Source organism: Oncorhynchus mykiss, chromosome 15 (assembly GCF_057628025.1).
Source record: "Oncorhynchus mykiss isolate SJ-2025 chromosome 15, ASM5762802v1, whole genome shotgun sequence".
Classification (NCBI taxonomy): Eukaryota; Metazoa; Chordata; class Actinopteri; order Salmoniformes; family Salmonidae; genus Oncorhynchus; species Oncorhynchus mykiss.
Window position 1 is genome coordinate 77,998,687 of NC_143036.1, and position 19,011 is coordinate 78,017,697.

At 44.8% G+C, this 19,011-nt stretch overlaps 2 protein-coding genes and 1 non-coding gene across 4 annotated transcripts in view; all 3 read left to right on the top strand.

Annotated features, from left to right (window-relative positions):
• Window positions 1-85: 85 nt before the first annotated feature.
• Window positions 86-158, top strand: trnak-cuu (transfer RNA lysine (anticodon CUU)). The gene has a single exon. It is a non-coding gene; the product is annotated as a tRNA-Lys (tRNA).
• A 374-nt stretch (window positions 159-532) lies between these two features.
• Window positions 533-6,620, top strand: LOC110499736 (uncharacterized). 2 transcript variants are annotated; one of them, XR_016486512.1, is made up of 4 exons: window positions 533-689; window positions 902-1,001; window positions 5,727-5,804; window positions 5,970-6,036. XR_016486512.1 is itself a non-coding variant. In XM_090199199.1 (4 exons), the coding sequence occupies exons 1-4, from the start codon at window positions 585-587 to the stop codon at window positions 6,018-6,020; spliced, it is 345 nt and encodes a 114-aa protein (XP_090055325.1). In that variant the 5' UTR covers window positions 567-584; the 3' UTR covers window positions 6,021-6,620. The 2 variants fall into 2 exon arrangements, 1 of the variants encoding a protein (XP_090055325.1); XM_090199199.1 differs by having other exon boundaries at window positions 567-689; window positions 891-1,001; window positions 5,970-6,620.
• A 1,032-nt stretch (window positions 6,621-7,652) lies between these two features.
• The window catches only part of rab21 (RAB21, member RAS oncogene family), a 31,903-nt gene continuing 20,544 nt past the window's right edge, over window positions 7,653-19,011 (top strand). The window contains exon 1 of the mRNA XM_090199198.1: window positions 7,653-8,060. Within this exon, the coding sequence (XP_090055324.1) occupies window positions 7,920-8,060 (141 nt within the window). The 5' untranslated portion in view covers window positions 7,653-7,919. The remainder of the gene's footprint in view (window positions 8,061-19,011) is intronic.

Consider the following 19,011-nt stretch of genomic DNA (forward strand, 5'->3'; position numbering starts at 1 on the left):
TTACATCAGTCTTGGAGCGAGCTCTTGAGAGGGCAGGGTTCGCGCTTCATGGTTTGTAAAGGGGGAGTTTCCTGTTGTTACGCAAGCCCGGCTAGCTCAGTCGGTAGAGCATGAGACTCTTAATCTCAGGGTCGTGGGTTCGAGCCCCACGTTGGGCGCATATCTTTTGAAAGATCGCTTTAATTAAACGTTCTCAATATATAATATACGAAGTTCTTAGTTTGAGCAAAAAAAATGATATTCTCTGTACACTTGAAGTCTGGTGCTGTGGGTTTAATATATAGAAAAAGTGCCTGTTCCTCCTGCACATAAAATGTAATGTATGTAAATTAATTTAAATAAATGCCCAAAACATTCTTGTGAACTCAATGCATGTTTGCGTTAAAGCAGAAAATGGCTTTTATGTGTTTTACAATAATTAAAAGTATTCGACTTGGAGTTTATTTTCCCCCCAAAATCACAACGTACAATGAGAAAATAAATTATGAGATATGTCAAAATGTTTTCTGAGAGGGTGGGGTTTGTTATGCTTGTTCCGTGGCAACTACCAATGAGAGGAGCGTATTTGAAACACCACTTTCGAAATGTCCTATTTGACACGAACTCAGCTGATCGTTACTAAACTAACTGGATCTCAAGCCTTGTCTACTTTTTCCACGACTGTGGCTAATAAGATTTTTAAAAAGAAGGTGGGTTCTTAACTGCTACAATGAAAATGTACTTGGTATAATCAATTACATAATTTCAACGATTAACAGTTCGTATTAGTAACAATGTTACATGCAGCAACGCTACAGTGTACGTTATTGTATGCAAGTTACTACAATGTTTACCTAATTAGTTATGGATACAATGTATAAAAACACTAAACTGTCGCTAATGTCATGAAGGCTTTCTGCAGAGAAAATGAGCTCTGGAAAAACACTACAGTCAATGTCTCCTCACAACAATCAACCGCCGCCGACACCAAGCCTGGCGAAAAGAAAGAAGATTCAAGAGAAGTAAGTTATGAAAGTAGGAATGATTGTTAGATTAATGCATGTTAAACCAACAGTTGTTTTTATACAGTATTACAATAGTGGCTTGTCGCCTTCCTTCCCGCCTGAGAGCCCCTCAGTGGAGGTGTCATAATACCCATAAAACCTAGCGGTCAAGCAGGGAAATGGTTCCAATCGTTTTTCCCATAAGGGATTTGTCTTGGACATTACCTCTAGCTTGAAACCTTTGCAAACAGGTACATTTCAAGAAATGTAGCCATTTTTATAAATTACTACATTTAGTCAACATTAGATGGTTAATCCAGAGATTCTTACCTTTGCCTCGATTCGGCAGTCTCGTCCAGAACATGGCATTTGTAGTTCTTTATGATAGCCACATTAGCAGCTAACTAGCATTTAATTTGTTGGAAGCAAATGTATTGAGGAAAGTCACCTTGTCCCGAGACGTCAAGCCAGGGTAAAGCCTACATGAAACACAGCCCTTATTGTAAGTGTTTCTAAAATCCCCTACGAGGAGAAATTAATGGTGGAAAACCATTTGGAACCATTTCCCTGTTTGACCGCTAGGTAATTATGACTCATACTGACATGAGCATCTCCTCCATTATATACAGATTTGCCTCTCCTCAACTCAATTTAGAGAGGAAGAGAGGCCCCACTCAGTAGAAAATCAGCAGGTGGTGTTTTTTTCCCCACCCACCAAGTAAGGAGTTTGTATGGCGTGTTGAATTTGTTCAACCCAAAAAATAAATCCAACAATCCAAAGAAAGGATAGGCGGGAGCTAGACAGTCCGCCGTGCCGCTTTGTGGACAACAACTCCCATTTAGAGCGGTGAGACGTGCATCTTGCCAGTATATTCATTATCTTTGATTCAATTCACCCACTGAGGTATAATAAGCTCTCACCTTTGCAAATAGTTCCGGTTACCATGTGAGAGATGACCTATAACCCACGGGAGAGTGCCCCTAGTCAGGGTCATGGCTAGAAGGGACTCCGCTTTACTCAAATTAATAGAAAAGTATATAAAGGAGGAATGTTGGTGTGCTGCCTGTAAAATAGTTGTATGTTATATATTTAATTTTTTAAGGGGGTAGATCAGCTTTAGTATTGCAGATTGTAGCTTCCATCAATGTAATTGTCTGCATCATTTCCAATCCCCCATATATTTTTTGTAAATATAAATACACATGCATATATATACATACATACATACACATACACACATACACACACACACACACACACACACACACACACACACACACACATATACACATATACACATATACACACACACACACACACACACACACCAGTCTAAAGTTTGGACACCTACTCATTCCAGGGTTCTTCTTTATTTTTCTATTTTCTACATTGTAGAAAAACTATGAAATAACACGCATGGTATCATGTAGTAACCAAGAAAAGAGTTAAACAAATCAAAATATATCTGAGATTCTTCAAAGTAGCCACCCTTTGCCTTACTCTTTCCAGTTTCCACACTTTCCTCTTCCATTTTTTTCGGTAATGCTGCAATTAGTTGGTTGTAATTGTGGGTAGAGCAGACATTTTCCACGCGTTAGCTGCATGTGTGACAACTCCACCCGTCCTATTTATTATATCATTTACAAAGATTATATATTTTTATTTTTATCAACAATTTTTTAAATTTTTTTTTATCAATTACTATATTTGAGTTTAACCACTCTTGTATTATTTGTTCTGTCTTTTCTGGTGGATTAAACTGAAATTGCAACTAATTTTCTATGGCTTGTTTTAAAAATAACCATATTGTGGAGATTATTTAGTTTTCAAATACCTGGAAGTGAGGTTGTAATGGGGAAAAAGGCCATTCTTGAACATTGGGTGAGACATTCTTAGTAATTTGCTAGAGAACCCGTTTGGATTTGAGTATGACTGAGCGGTGTAAATGCTTTAATATTTAATCATTTCTGCCCTCCAACGAGATGGACACCGCCACAAAGTGAAGCTGGCACTAAGACCGCTCTCAACCAACTCTGAGGCCATAAGCAAAGAAGAAAAGGCTCAGCCAGAAGTGGCGCCCCTAGTGGTCGGGGACTTTAATGCAGGCTAACTTAAATCAGTTGTACCAAATTTTTACCAGCATGTCACATGTGCAACCAGGGGGGAAAAAAATCCTAGACCACCTTTACTCCAAACACAGAGATGCATACAAAGCTCTCCACCAACCTCAATTTGTCAAGTCTGACCATAATTATATCCTCCTAGCTTTAGCTTGTAAGCAGGAATCAGAAGTACCAGTGACTCGCTCAACACAGAAGTGGTCAGATGACGTGGATGCTACGCTACAGGACTGTTTTGCTAGCACAGACTGGAATATGTTCCGGGATTCATCCAATGGCATTAAGGATTACACCACCTCAGTCATCGGCTTCATCAATAAGTGCATCGATAACGACGTCCCCACAGTGACTGTACGTACATATCCCAACCAGAAGCCATGGATTACAGGCAACATCCGCATCGAGCTAATGGCTAGAGCTGCCGCTTTCCGGGAGCAGGACACTAATCCGGACGCTTATAAGAAATCCTGCTATGCCCTCAGACGAACCATCAAACAAGCAAAGCGTCAATACAGGATCCTACTACACCAGCTCTGATGCCCGTGGAATGTGGCGGGGCTTAAACTATTACGGACTACAAAGGGAACCCCAGACGCCAGCTGCCCAGTGACGCGAGCCTACCAGACGAGCTAAATGCCTTTTATGCTCACTTCGAGGCAAGAAACACTGAAGCATGCACAAGAGCATCAGCTGTTCTGGATGACTGTGTGATAACGCTCTTGGTAGCTGATGTGAGCAAAACCTTTAAACAGGTCAACAGTCACAAAGCCGTGGTGCCAGACGGATTACCAGGACTTGTACTCAAAGCATGTGCGGACCAACTGTTAAGTGTCTTCACTGACATTTTCCACCTTTCCCTGACTGAGTCTGTAATGCCTTCATGTTTCAAGCAAACCACAATAGTCCCTGTGCCCAAGGAAGCGAAGGTAACCTGCCTAAATGATTACCGGCGCGTGGCACTCACGTCAGTAGCCATGAAGTGCTTTGAAAGGCTGGTCATGGCTTACATCAACAGCATCCTCCCAGACACCCTAGACCCACTCCAATTCGCATACCGCCCCAACAGATCCACAGATGATGTAATCTCAATCGCACTCCACACCGCCCTTTCTCACCTGGACAAAAGGAACACCTATGCGAGAATGCTGTTCATCGACTACAGCTCAGCGTTCAACACATTAGTGCCCACAAATCTCATCACTAAGCAAATGACTCTGGGACTAAACCCCTCCCTCTGCAACTGGATCCTGGACTTCCTGACAGGCTGCCCCCAGGTGGTAAGAGTAGGCAACAACATATCTGCCACGCTGATCCTTAACACTGGAGCCCCTCAGGGGTGTGTACTTAGTCCCCTCCTGTATTCCCTGTTCACCCACGACTGCTTGGCCTAACACGACTCCAACACCATCAAAAGTTTGCAAGGAATAAGAGATCAAGGAATAACAAATATATTTAACTAAACTAAATAGAAGTAACAATGGTGTGTGTGGTTGTGTACATAGATGTGTTTTAAAAGGTGCCAAAACAAAACAGCCAAACCCAATAGTTTCTCTATGTAGAGAGTCTCCTCAATGAATGGGGGAAAGGTGTGTTTATCTCCGGGATGCACTAGAGCCCAGGTGTGTCCCTTTTCGCTGACAACCCTCCCGACTCCGCTCACCGACATCCTATGACGGAAAACCTGAGCAGAGAGAATTCGGCAGATCGAGTGATCTGGATTTCTAAACCATTAATATTAATGTTGGATCTGATTTTTAACAACTAACATTTTAAATGGCAATAATAAATAGAAATGCCGATAGTGGACAACCTTGTTTTACTCCTCTTGACAGTGTTTAAAACTTTCTGAGAAGTAGCCATTATTTATTATTTTACACCTAGGGTTACTATACATAACTTTAACCCATTTTATAAACTATTCTGAAAAATTGAAATATTCCAGGCACTTTGTTTGATAAACTCCAGTCGTACTTTATTAAAGGCCTTTTCAAAGTCGGCTATGAAAACCAGGCCTGGTTTCCCAGATTATTCATAATGTTCTATTGTTTCCAGTACTTGTCTTGTCCATGTAAAAAAATAAATAATAATCCTGTCAGATATTATTCATCCTAATCAGGCAACACCTTTTTTAATTAATTCTATGCGCTAAAGCATTTTGCTTGAATTTTTGCATCACAACACTGAAGTGTAAGAGGCCTCCAATTATTTTTTTTAATAGACTGGATCCTTTAGATTTACCACATGGCTCCTGTTTCAGTAATAATGAAATCAGACCTTGTTGAGTATCTGATAATCTACCGTGTGTGTGTGTGTGTGTGTATATATATGAGTGGTTAAAACGTGCTAATAATGGTCCTCTGGATATCAAAAGGTTTGGTATACCTCCACTGGTATGCCATCCAGCCCTGGACTTTTCCCGGATTTAAAGGCTTTAATTGCATGAAGAAGTACCTCCTCTGTAATTTGGCATTCACTTGTTGGCTGATTGCTTGATATATTCTCTTGCTCCACTTTCACTATCTATCTATCTATCTATCTATCTATCTATCTATCTATCTATCTATCTATCTATCTATCTATCTATCTATCTCTCTCTCTCTACTGCCTTCTGTGGCGACGTAGGTCTGCAATAAGGAGTCCAACAGACAGTGTGATGTCCCCATGTACAAGACAGCTCATGAAGAAAGCTATCAAGGACATGTAAGTATAATTAAAATGTCTCTTGTCAGACAAATGTTATTTGTTTTGTTTTTTGTCATTTGACGTATGTGGATTTGACTAAATGAAGTTGACCCCCGTTCTGTATCTGGAGTAGGCTGTGTTGTCTAAATGCCATTTTTAAAATGTGTTTATTCTTGATTCCAGACCGTCATCTCCCAGACCCAGACGGGAAGCGAAAGAGAACACTGCAAATAAATGAATGACCTTTTTATGTACAGTGTGATGTCTTTACGGTATTCCTCTCTCTGCTAAGATGGTCAGATCAATCAATCATTGACACTTTCCTGACATTATATACCGTCTTTTTAAGATGTTCTTACTAACCAAGCTGCTCACACTTTATTGATCCATTATGCAATATGGTGAATATGGGGGGGAGGGGGTTATATTCTTCATCAATATGGTGTATATGGGGGGAGGGGGTTATATTCTTCATCAATATGGTGTATATGTGTGGGGGGGGGGGGTATATTCTTCATCAATATGGTGTATATGGTGGAGGGGGTTATATTCTTCATCTATATGGGGGAGGGGGGTTACATTATTCATCAATATGGTGTTTATGTGGGGGGGGGGGGGGTGTATATTCTTAATCTAAATCGCACTGTTCGGGTTTATTGTTATTCTTGTGAATGTATAATGCTATTTGCACTTTAGAGGACATATGCTGTTCATTGTACACTGCTTTAAGTGGGGGGGGGGGGTGTTATCTCAAACAAGTGTTCTGTATGTGTGCCCTTTGCACAGGTAGATTTCCATGGTTTAAGAAAATAAAACAAAAAGTAGACTACTTTATATTCTGTTTGTACATTGGCTTTATGTTGCTCAGTTTTAAAAAAAAGGACTTAGCTCACTGCTTTCAATAAACATATTTGATATGGAAGAGATCACCTGTGTCACTGAGTCATCAGGCATGTATGAAAATTCCTGTCTTACGTTTTGTTTGTTTCCATTGAAAGTGATATTCAAGAGGTTTGTTGTGACCGTAACTAGTGTTGGATAAGGCTGTAGTGAAGCTCTTTGTTTGATATGTCCTAGAGATCATTTCAATACCAATTTGACCAGAAGTCCCACCAGCGCGTTGCGACTCACGCGCCACCCTAAAGAAGGCAGGTGAGCCGCTCGTCGTTCGTGCGCTTACATTTTTTTTGCTATGCGATAGCTGCTAAAAGAAAGGCTTTAACTTTTCCACAACAGTGCCTTGGATTTTTGGAAGTATGATCGTTATCTAGTTTAGGGTAGACATTCAGAAAATGACCCCTTAAGTCTCTAGTAGAAACAGAAATAGGTCAAGTTTGAACAAAACAAGCGTACTTCTTTCTGAAACGAAGATTCAAGGAAATCACTTAGTCTTTGCTCACTGTGTGTATGTTCAGCATGGGGGATTTCCACATCGTGTTCTGGGAGCCTTCCAAGAATTATGATCTTTTGATGTGAAAATAAGCAGATTTGTCAGAAATGCATAAATAAAATAGCACTGCCGTATGGCTCAGAGGAGAAATAGATTCCTCATGATTTTTGTGTGACAAATTATTCTCACTCGGGAGGGTCTTGCAGTGATAATGATCCTGGGTAAACCAACCAACCACAATAATGATAACCTATCATAATACGGTCAAAACAATATTCTGTTTTTATGAGTTATACTGACTTCTGGGCTTCTTACTTTTCGTCTTTCAAACAGTCTTATTTTGTTTGTTTTTTTTATAAAATGTCCTAGTTTTTGTATTCTTTACTCTAACATATATGATTGATGATCCATTGGGAAAATAGACTGAGCTTCTCTGTTCAGCTCCAGCACTTTCGATTGTTGCGGTCCAGTTGATCATATGATCCCAGAGCATGACGCAGAAAGCGACGCCATTAGGAGGGGGGGTTGAGAGGGGAGAGCAGAGCGAACCAGCCAGCTGAGTGAGGGTGGGGGAAATCAGTTTGGTCTACAAAGAGCTGGGCGAGTGAAAATTGGTTCCTATTCTGATTCGCCAGGAGGATTCGTGTCCTCGACTTATTGATTTCGATTTGACACATCTCATGTGATTAGAGGGACATACATTCGACTGGGCTACTTATATTCCTAATCGTATTTATTTCACCATGGCGGCTGGCGGCGGAGCGGGTAACAAAACCTACTCTTTCAAGGTGGTTTTGTTGGGAGAGGGTTGTGTCGGCAAGACCTCGCTCGTGTTGCGGTATTGTGAAAATAAATTCAACGACAAACACATCACCACACTTCAGGTACGTTGATTACGTGGCTAGCTGGATGTGTGATTCACTCTTGTCCGGACGACAAAGGGTTAAATGTGCTGTATGTTGAAAACAGTAAAAGGTGAGCTAGCTAACGTTAGCCTAGCTGCTAGTGATAGCCTGTCACTAACTCACAGCAACAGCCATTCATCTGTGTCGCAGCTAGCTAGCTAGTTTAGGGCAGTCCACCCACAACAAGTCACTGCAACCTGTTCAACATGGTTATTTAGGGTGTTTACCAAGATGGCTAGCTAGCAATTCTGATAACGATTAGCTAGCCAACTAAATTAACAAACGTCTGCTAGCTACTGTAGCTAGCTAGTTTTCCTAGTAGCCAACTGTCACAGCTGTAAAAATAAGCGAGCTAAAAGCTTTATCTCAACTATACATTGGTGCTATTCAACATGAAACAAGTGTTCTTCAACGTGAATGTGGTAGAGGTGAATATGCCCCAATGAACAGGAAGTAGCCCACTCAGAGTAACCAAATCAACAACAACCAGCCAGGTTCAACTTCCTGTCCAGTGGTCAGAAAGCTTCACTAGTTGCCCCAAACGTGGCCCTGCAGGACAGTTGACTGAACTGAACAAGGATTGAACTACTATGACATAGCATTTATGCAGAGTAGAGAAAGGTCACGTTTACTCCACACCTAAAATCGCATTGAGATGGACAACACAGACTAGATCTGTCAGTAAGCTCAGGGCTTCTCATAGCAGTAGGTTGCACAATATGTGGTTTTGCAATGCCGGACGTGATAAGGTTTCTAGGTGTTTGTAGTAGGCCTTTACAGTGCTGTTGCTAAACTTATCATCTTCTATGAATCAATACGATTGTGCTGCCACATAATCACACATTACTACAGTATCAAATTCAATCCTATACGATCACAGTTGCTGTCAAGCAGTCTAACTAGTGTACTAAGCAATTTGTTTGTACTTTGCATTACTGCAAAAAGTTAAACCTGTTGCTGACTCTCTGGAAACTGTAGTAACTGTAGCGAAGTTGGCTTTACCGATAGGTTAGTTATGAACTTAGAATGGCCTGTGTTTATTGCTCTCCTGAAAGAGGCAGGAAAACTCCTTGTCATTTCCTACCAGGACATCACAAGAGGGTGTTTATTACTCAAGGCAATGATGAGAGGAGCTGAATGGGAAAGTGGTTTCACTGCTGCACTGCCAGTGGGCCTCGAGTCTTAGAGACTAGAGAAGTGGTCTTCTTGGGTCCTGAAAATTATCTCTCAAACTGAACTGGATCTGTGAAATTCCCACCCGAGAAAGACAGGACCCAGTCATTTTTTTCTTCTTCAAAATCAATATTGGATCTGAGATGGACCAGGGTCTGTATCAGATCCAAAATATTAAAAATGCCGTTTTATTTACACAAAAGCAAGCAAAATATGCAGAAAAATATAAATGCAACAATTTCAAAGATTTGAACGAGTTAAAGTTAATATAAGTAATTGATTAGGTCGTTATCTATGGATTTCACATGACTGGGAATGAAATAATGCAACATATTTGGTGGACGTTCCTGCATGCCAGTAGCACATAACCTCAACTTGAGACATCTGTGGCATTGTTGTGTGACATAACTACATATATTTTAGTGGCCTTTTATTGTCCACAGCACAAGGTGAACTTGTGTAATGGTCATGTTTATTCAGCTTCTTGATATGCCACACCTGTTAGGTGAATGGGTTATTTTGGCAAAGAAGAAATGCTCACTATCATATTTTCACACAGATCAGTTCCTTCTCGGGGTAATAGGTTTCGGGTATATTTGTGAAGCCCTCTAGACTAGAGTTTGCTCTCTACTGCACTGCCAGTGAGCCTTGAGTCTTAAAGCTCAGACACTCGGGTAGGATTGTCAAATGTTTCCTGGAGACAGTACTTGGCAGCTCTGACTGTCGACACTCAATCTCTTTTGTGTTCACACAGCAAAGACCTTGGAAGTCGTCAGCCATTCAGCCTTGTTAAAATACTCCAAACCGGAAGGTAGCAGTAGTGTTGTTTGGCATTGCATATGCGTATTGCTTGTGGTCTAGATTCCAAGTTGTCTGCGCTGATGTTGCCATTTTTTTGTAGAAAGCCCTTGTTTATACTAGCCAGATGGCCACAGCTAGATAACTACCTAGCAAGATGACAATTAAACAGTTTAATTCACTCTCCATAGCATACTCCATAGCATATTCGCTAGCTGGCACAACATTGCTAGCATGCTATGGACACTGCACTAACTCGGCAGCTGTTTCATGGAAACTAGCTAGTCCATTGTGATTTAATTATGTCAACTAGCTACAGTGGTTAGCTGGCTTGGAGGTAGTATTTAGTGTTGTGTGCACTTAGGCTGTGTGATGGTACCTAGTTATGTAGCATATTTTATTTATTTATTTCACCTTTATTTAACCAGGTAGGCAAGTTTGAGAACACGTTCTCATTTACAATTGCGACCTGGCCGAGATAAAGTAACGCAGTTCGACACATATAACAACACAGAGTTACACATTGAGTAAAACAAACATACAGTCAATAACACAGTAGAAAAATAAGTCTGTATACGATGTGAGATGAGGGAGGTAAAGGCCATGGTGGCGAAGTAAATACACTATAGCAAGTAAAACACTGGAATGGTAGATTTGCAGTGGAATAATGTGCAAAGTAGAGATAGAAATAATGGGGAGCAAAATAAATAAATACAGTAGGGGGAGAGGTAGTTGTTTGGGCTAAATTATAGATGTGCAGTAATCTGTGAGCTGCTCTGACAGCTGGTGCTAGAAGTGTGATTGGTGTGATATGAAGTGTGATTGGCTCATCTGTGGATCTTTTTAAGTTAACTTTTACATTTTACATGCTCTCTGATTGGCTCAAAGTCAACTTGTTGGCCACTGACGAGCATTGCGATAGGTTGGTCGGCACGCCGTAGCTACCGTTTTTGTTCTAGCAGGAGAAGGAACAGCCTCCCACTGTGATGAGTACCTATCGGCAGTTCCCGTGTATCTAACAGTTGTTTCAAGGCCTATTGCAATAGGCCTAGTTGTCAGTTGACCATTTTCTCCTGTCAGTAGTACTGGTATTGTTTTGTTTACAGTAGTAGGCCTACTTTAGTAGTAGTGCCAGCTCATACACTGGATAGTAGTTAGTGAATACTTACTAGGGCCTACGTTGACAGCAGTAGGGTAGGCTACAGTCAGTCTCCTCATGACGATGGTGCTCTTAATCTCACGCCCACTAAGCAAGGTAATTGTGGTTAAAAGGGCAGCTGTGATGCCAACAGGCTGGTGTCACACCCGTATTACTAATACCAATATAATCTCTCCGAGAGCTTGCCCTCGCTTGTGGACTCTCTCACAGGTGACTCGTAGGTCTCTCTCGTCAGTGCAAAGGGAATATTAGCATTTCTTTGCTGTCAACCCTTTGGGGTCAAAGTAAAAATGTGTTAAACCTGTCATGAATGGCCAACTTAAAACTGCTATTTCCCAGCAAACCCCCCCCTTTGAAACTACAGGCTCAGGCAGAAACCAGTTGTGAAACTGCTTGTGTGTGAACTAACTACAATTTCCACCGTGGTTCTACTTTATTTCCTGTTCAACGTGTGGTCATTGCACCGTTTCCTGAGATACAATAGGCAGCAAGAGACTGTTATTCATTTATTAGACATTTTGCAGGATAAAATCTTTTCCGATGCACATTCTCATTTACAGGGGCGTAGTTACAGGGCAGAGGAGGGGGGGGATGAAGGAGCCAATTGGAAGTTGGGGATGATTAGGGGCCCATGATGATATGAAGGCCAGATTTTAGCTAGGACACCGGGGGTCAACACCCCTAATCTTACGATAAGTGCCATGGGATCTTTAGTGACCACATAGTCAGGACACACGTTTTAACGTCCCATCTGAAAGACTACACCCTTCACAGGGCAATGTCCCCAATCACTGCCCTGGGGCATTGGGATGTCTTCTTCTTTTTTTTTTACACCAGAGGGAATAGTGTCTCCTACTAGGCCTCCAACACCACTTCCAGCAGCATCTGGTCTCCCATCCAGGACCAACCCTGCTTAGCTCCCAGAGGTGGGATGCAGGGTGGTATGCTGCTGGCTTTTTATACACAAAAAAAAAACCCTCAAACAATACTTAGAAACAATAATAATATGGCAACTACTGTCTAATTACAAACAACTTAAATGAACAGATAACAAGGCACTAGTAAACATGCCGTTCCCCCACGAATGATGTGCTTCCCTCCCCTTAGGCCAGTTGAGACTGCTTGTGACCAACACGTTCCAGTGAATTACTATAGCTCCCGCCTAGGGCCAATCAGTGTCATTTACTGAATGCCGGATCTCTATGTCAAGACTCGTCATTACACCCAAGGTTTTGTCAAAATCGTGCCAGTGCTGTCTGAGATTGCCTGTGACTAATGTGCTAACGGACGGAGACGGATCCACAGTTCCCTCCCCGATTTCCATCGTGGGGGGCAATGATATGTTGTACAACTAGGTAGCCTAGTGGTTAGAGCGTTGGACTTGTAACTGAAAGGTTGGAAGATCGAATCCCCAAGCTGACATGGTAAAAAATATGTTGTTCTGCCCCTGAACAAGGCAGTTGGCTGTGTGCTTACGGTCATTCTCTTGTTAGAAGGTGTTAGAAGGTGTCAATCCTGACTAGTCTCCCACCTCCTGCCACTGAAAAACATCCCCACAGCATGATGCTGCCACCACCATACTACACCATAGGGATGGTGCCAGGTTTCCTCCAGATGTGACGCTTGGCATTCAGGCCAAAGAGTTCAATCTTGGTTTCATCAGACCAGAGAATCTGGTTTCTCATGGTCTGAGAGTCCTTTAGGTGCCTTTTGGCAAACTCCAAGCGGGCTGTCATGTGCCTTTTACTGAGGAGTGGCTTCCGTCTGACCACTCTACCATAAAGGCCTGATTGGTGGATTGCTACAGAGATGGGTGTCCTTCTGGAAGGTTCTCCCATCTCCACAGAGGACCTCTAAAGCTCTGTAGAGTAACCATCGGGTTATTGGTCACCTCCCTGACCAAAGCCCTGTTCCCCCGATTGCTCAGTTGGCCCGGGCCGCCAGATCTAGGAAGAGCCTTGGTGGTTCCAAACTTCTACCATTTTCAGAATGATGGAGGCCACTGTGTTCTTCGGGACCTTCAATGCAGCAGACATTTTTTGGTACCCTTACCCACATCTGTGCCTCAAAACAATTCTGTCTTGGAGCTCTATCGACAATTCCTTCCACCTCATGGCCTGGTCAACTGTGGGAACTTTTTATAGACAGTTGTGTACCTTTTCCAAATCATGTCCAATCAATTGACTTAACCACAGTTGGGACTCCTAAGTTGTAGAACCATGTCAAGGATGATTAATGGAAACAGGATGCAACTGAGCTCAATTTTGAGTCTCATAGCAAAGGGTCTGAATACTTATGTAAATAAGACATACATTTGCAAAAAAAATCCAAAAACCTTTTTTCTCTTTGTCATTATGGGGTATTTTTTTGTAGATTATTGAGGATATCTTCTTTTGAATCCATATTAGAATAAAGCTGTGACGTAACTAAATTTGGGAAAAGGTTGATGGGTCTGAATACTGTCCGAAGGCTCTGTACGTGGCTAATTCAGCAGCCCATATGATGGGGCAGAACTTGTAGACTAGAACAGCAGCACAGATCAAAGGAGGATCTAGTGATCAAACCTGGGTTAGTAAGTCGCCTGTCTTTGGTCGAGCGAGAGCGGTTCTCCTTGCTCCCTCCCACAATCCAAAGGTGAGGTTTCTTTTCTTCGCCAAAGCAACAGGAATATAACACATTACTTTCCACACAAAGTCATATTTTAAAGTAATGCATTACATTTAGTTAAATGTAACAAGTTAATATAACCTTTTTCAAGTAACTTATCCCAACACTGATTATGACTGTCATAAACTGTTGCTTACAATCTATTTACCTAGTTTAGTAGGCCACTTCAGTGTCCAAATACTATAGGTAGTCTGAACAGGCCCAGTAAACACACAGGTCTAGTGTTTCATATTTTATTAATGATCATATGTCCCCATGCTGACGTACCCTAGGCTAGACTAAATGTCAACATCCCTTGATGCCGTGGAAACATCAGCCCGAAATGACAACACAAGAAGATTTGCCTGTACAGCCCCTAGCAGATGTTACGCCATGTTTGCTCTTCCCTCTGAAATGAGCCATGAAATGAGCCACTCAGAGACCACTACAGGCTATTACAGACTAGACGATGAGTGAACTTTGGCACAAGCCCATAATTCTACTGTCATGTAAGCTAGTTGTAGTGTAGTAGTCATGCCAACCTTGAGCTGTGCTGAACCCTGTCTTCAGGCCACCCTAGGCCTCTCAGACCCTTTTCACACACTGAGCCAAGCTGTTCTTGTCTTCAGGCCACCCTAGGCCTCTCAGACCCTTTTCACACTACTGAGCCAAGCTGTTCTTGTCTTCAGGCCACCCTAGGCATCTCAGAACCTTTTCACACTACTGAGCCAAGCTGTTCTTGTCTTCAGGCCACCCTAGGCCTCTCAGAACCTTTTCACACTACTGAGCCGAGCTGTTCTAAACCCTGTCTTCAGGCCACCCTAGGCCTCTCAGACCCTTTCCACACTACTGAGCCGAGCTGTTCTGTTCTGGCCTGGTTACGCATCCACCATAGTCACTGGAACTGTTCTGGAAAGGACGATGTGAAAAGAAATGATCTGAGCCAGCGCAGACCGGTTAGGGTCGGCTTTATGGTGTGTGTCAGTTTATTACAGGCATCTCAAACCACTACCTGCAGTATAGGCCACAATTTCATGTTCATTCCATTTATTTAGTATTTTGCTCTTTGGCTACTGTCTTGTCATTCTTGCCTCTATTTCATGACGTGTAGCCTAACAGGTATGCAACGATGTGCCAAATCGTAATTTGTAGGGTAAGCATTAGAATAAGCCGCTTCAGTATTTGCAGCCACAGGTGACAATATTTCTCTAGGAGCTGATCCATTGTCAGTATTGTGGAATAATTATAATGTTCAGGTAAAATTTGAATGGAGAAAGCTGATCCGAGAGCAGCACTACCTTTTTTGTCTTTCCATCCTATCAGCATTGACAAACGCCTCAACGACGTGACCGTTCCCTCTGCGTGCTGTTTAGGGAAACACGTTACAACTTCGGCCGTCGTAGGAAAGATGATCCATAAAACACTCAGAAGCCTAAATTCCATCGCTGTCTGGAAACTGGGCTCAGGTTGTTAGCTTAGCCTACACGCGCTCAGGTTGTTAGCTTAGCCTAGACGTGCTCAGGTTGTTAGCTTAGCCTAGACGTGCTCAGGTTGTTAGCTTAGCCTACACGCGCTCAGGTTGTTAGCTTAGCCTAGACGTGCTCAGGTTGTTAGCTTAGCCTACACGCGCTCAGGTTGTTAGCTTAGTCTAGATGCGCTCAGGTTGTTAGTTTAGTCTAGACGCACTCAGGTTGTTAGCTTAGCCTAGGTGCGCTCCGCTTGTTAGCCTGGCCTAGATGCGCTCCGCTTGTTAGCCTGGCCTAGATGCGCTCCGCTTGTTAGCCTGGCCTAGATGCGCTCCGCTTGTTAGCCTGGCCTAGACGCGCTCCGCTTGTTAGCCTGGCCTAGACGCGCTCCGCTTGTTAGCCTGGCCTAGACGCGCTCCGCTTGTTAGCCTGGCCTAGACGCGCTCCGCTTGTTAGCCTGGCCTAGACGCGCTCCCGTTGTCCAGAGGTCAGCAAGGGTCCGGTTTAGAGAAAGTGTCCTGAACTGACTTGGCCTACCACCACAGCCGTTTAACCTCCACAGTAATGGCTGCTGTGAAGTGTAGATAAAATATAGCCTTTTATTTTCTTCTTACATGTAAACAGTGAGGCCTCTATCACGCGTGTTTACGTATGGTTAACCTAATCAACCGTACATTTTTAGAAGGCACCAAAGGTTTCGTCTACTAACTCTGAATTGTAATCAATAGCTCTTCACAGGCTTTGTGCTGTCAGTGTTCTGAACTCTTTAACAAACCCTCCCACACAGGCTCCTGGTTTCTACATGTCAGAAAAGGAAAGGAAAGTGGCTGTGTTCTAGCACAGCTACCTCAGAGCCAAGTTGCTTTTGTTTCTAGTGAAAGCGCTGCCTTGGCTGTAACCTGACCCTCCCACAAGTAGAGAGGGAGGAAGGAAGGAGTACGAACTAGGGTCGTATTCATTAGGACACACAGATGAAAACGAATGTGAGTGTTTTCTTATTGGACTCCAGGTAGTAGTCCGTCCCCTCGTTTCCGTTCTGTTTCTTCCGTTTGTTGCCTAATGAACACAACCCAGGCCTATTGTTTTGGGTAACTGGGTCTTTTAGGTTCACACACTCCTCAGCTGAACAGTAAAGGAGGAACTGGGGGGGGGGGAAGAATAACTTGCAGTTCTTTAGCTGGAGAGGATTCAGGTTTAGTTAATCATGACCAACTCTCATTTAAATACTCGTCCAAACTGTCAGCTCGATTAGGCAATGTTTGGACATAGTCCCATGATGACTAAGAAGTATCCCAAATGGCACCCTATTTGCTATTTAGTGCACTACTTTAGACCAGGGCCCTATGGTCAAAGGTAGTGCACTATATAGGGAATAGGGTGCCATTTGGGACGCAGATCTGTAATCCAGCTTTGTTTCATCACACTCTAATATGAATATAAGATTTAGAATATTAACCTTTTAAACTACAGAACCAAGGTAAAATAATTCAATCATGGTTGATGAGGTGTGTGAATAACAGTCTGTGTTCCTCTGGTCCAGTAGACTACATGCTGGTGTTGTGTGTTCCTCTGGTCCAGTAGACGACATGCTGGTGTTGTGTGAATAACAGTGTGTGTTCCTCTGGTCCAGTAGACGACATGCTGGTGTTGTGTGAATAACAGTCTGTGTTCCTCTGGTCCAGTAGACGACATGCTGGACTGGAGCTTCTGCAGTGTTAAAAAACCCAAACACGCATAACAATTATCCTATTGTTGTGGGTCCCTGGGAAGTCATTGAAATGACCAGTTAACAGCCTCCCGGGTGGCGCAGTGGTTAAGGGAGCTGTACTACAGCGCCAGCTGTACCACCAGAGACTCTGGGTTCGGGCCCAGGCTCTGTCGTAACCGGCCGCGACCGGGAGGTCCGTGGGGCGACGCATAATTGGCTTGCGTCGCCCGGGTTAGGGAGGGTTTGGCCGGTAGGGATATCCTTGTCTCATCGCGCACCAGCGACTCCTGTGGGGGGCCGGGCGCAGTGCGCGCTAACCAAGTGTACGGTGTTTCCCCCGACACATTGGTTCGGCTGGGTTGGATGTGCGCTGTGTTAAGAAGCAGTACGGCTGGTTGGGTTGTGTATCGGAGGACGCATGACTTTCAACCTTCGTCTCTCCCGAGCCCGTACGGGAGTTGTAGCGATGAGACAAGATAGTAGCTACTAACAATTGGATACCACGAAATTGGGGAGAAAAACAGGGTAAAATAAATTAAAAAAAATGGTCAGTTAATGATTCTATAATGATCTCATGGGTGTTAATTTTGAGGGAATATTCTTATTAGGTCACTATTATATAATACACATTTTTATTAGTATAATTTTTTCCCCCCATTTGCAATACAGCTGAATTGAGAAATATTGTTCCTTTTCAAGAGATTCAATCATTCACATGCAAATGAGGCCAGGGCAGCCGTGCCCTGAGCTGTCCTGGGGGGGGGCAGCCGTGCCCTGGGCTGTCCTGGGGGGGGGCAGCCGTGCCCTGGGCTGTCCTGGGGGGGGGGGCAGCCGTGCCCTGGGCTGTCCTGGGGGGGGGCAGCCGTGCCCTGGGCTGTCCTGGGGGGGGGCAGCCGTGCCCTGGGCTGTCCTGGGGGGGGGGCAGCCGTGCCCTGGGCTGTCCTGGGGGGGGGGGCAGCCGTGCCCTGGGCTGTCCTGGGGGGGGGGCAGCCGTGCCCTGGGCTGTCCTGGGGGGGGGCAGCCGTGCCCTGGGCTGTCCTGGGGGGGGGCAGCCGTGCCCTGGGCTGTCCTGGGGGGGGGGCAGCCGTGCCCTGGGCTGTCCTGGGGGGGGGGGGGGGCAGCCGTGTCCTGGGGGGGGAGGCAGCCGTGCCCTGGGCTGTCCTGGGGGGGGGGGGCAGCCGTGCCCTGGGCTGTCCTGGGGGGGGGGGGGGGGGGCAGCCGTGCCCTGGGCTGTCCTGGGGGGGAGGCAGCCGTGCCCTGGGCTGTCCTGGGGGGGGGGGCAGCCGTGCCCTGGGCTGTCCTGGGGGGGGGGGGCAGCCGTGCCCTGGGCTGTCCTGGGGGGGGGGGCAGCCGTGCCCTGGGCTGTCCTGGGGGGGGGCAGCCGTGCCCTGGGCTGTCCTGGGGGGGGGCAGCCGTGCCCTGGGCTGTCCTGGGGGGGGGGGGGGCAGCCGTGTCCTGGGGGGGGAGGCAGCCGTGCCCTGGGCTGTCCTGGGGGGGGGGGGCAGCCGTGCCCTGGGCTGTCCTGGGGGGGAGGCAGCCGTGCCCTGGGATGTCCTGGGGGGGCGAGGCAGCCGTGCCCAGGACAGCCCGGGGGGGGGAGTCAGCCGTGCCCTGGGCTGTCCCGGGGGGGAGGCCACAACCACGTGACGCATGGCAGATCAGGCATGGTCAGTGGAAAGGCCTTCGCAGCCAGCCAGAGATTTGTAACGATGTAAGTCTAGGTGAAAGGATCATCATCTAGCCCAGCTCACGTGAGAGGGGTCCGCTTCTGTGCTGCTAATAGCCTAATCTGCATGTTTCACATCCCCCCATGTTAAGCGTTATGGATCAGGACTGGAGGTGGATGCTGTAAGCCTATTTTAGTATATTTTTCCATGCAGGTTGGAGTTAACCTTGTTCCTGGATCTGTTTTGTGCTCTCTTGCCAACTCTTATGGTTGAAATGAACACAGGGTTGGCCTGGCAAGACAGCACAAACAGA

Bases quoted from the DNA above. Each gene is read 5' to 3' on its own strand.
- LOC110499736 (XM_090199199.1), top strand. From the start codon at position 585: ATGTCCTATTTGACACGAACTCAGCTGATCGTTACTAAACTAACTGGA. The intron at 690-890 runs GTGGGTTCTTAA...AATGTCATGAAG, and splicing joins ATAAGATTTTTAAAAAGAAG to GCTTTCTGCAGAGAAAATGA. The intron at 5,805-5,969 runs GTAAGTATAATT...TCTTGATTCCAG, and splicing joins AAGAAAGCTATCAAGGACAT to ACCGTCATCTCCCAGACCCA.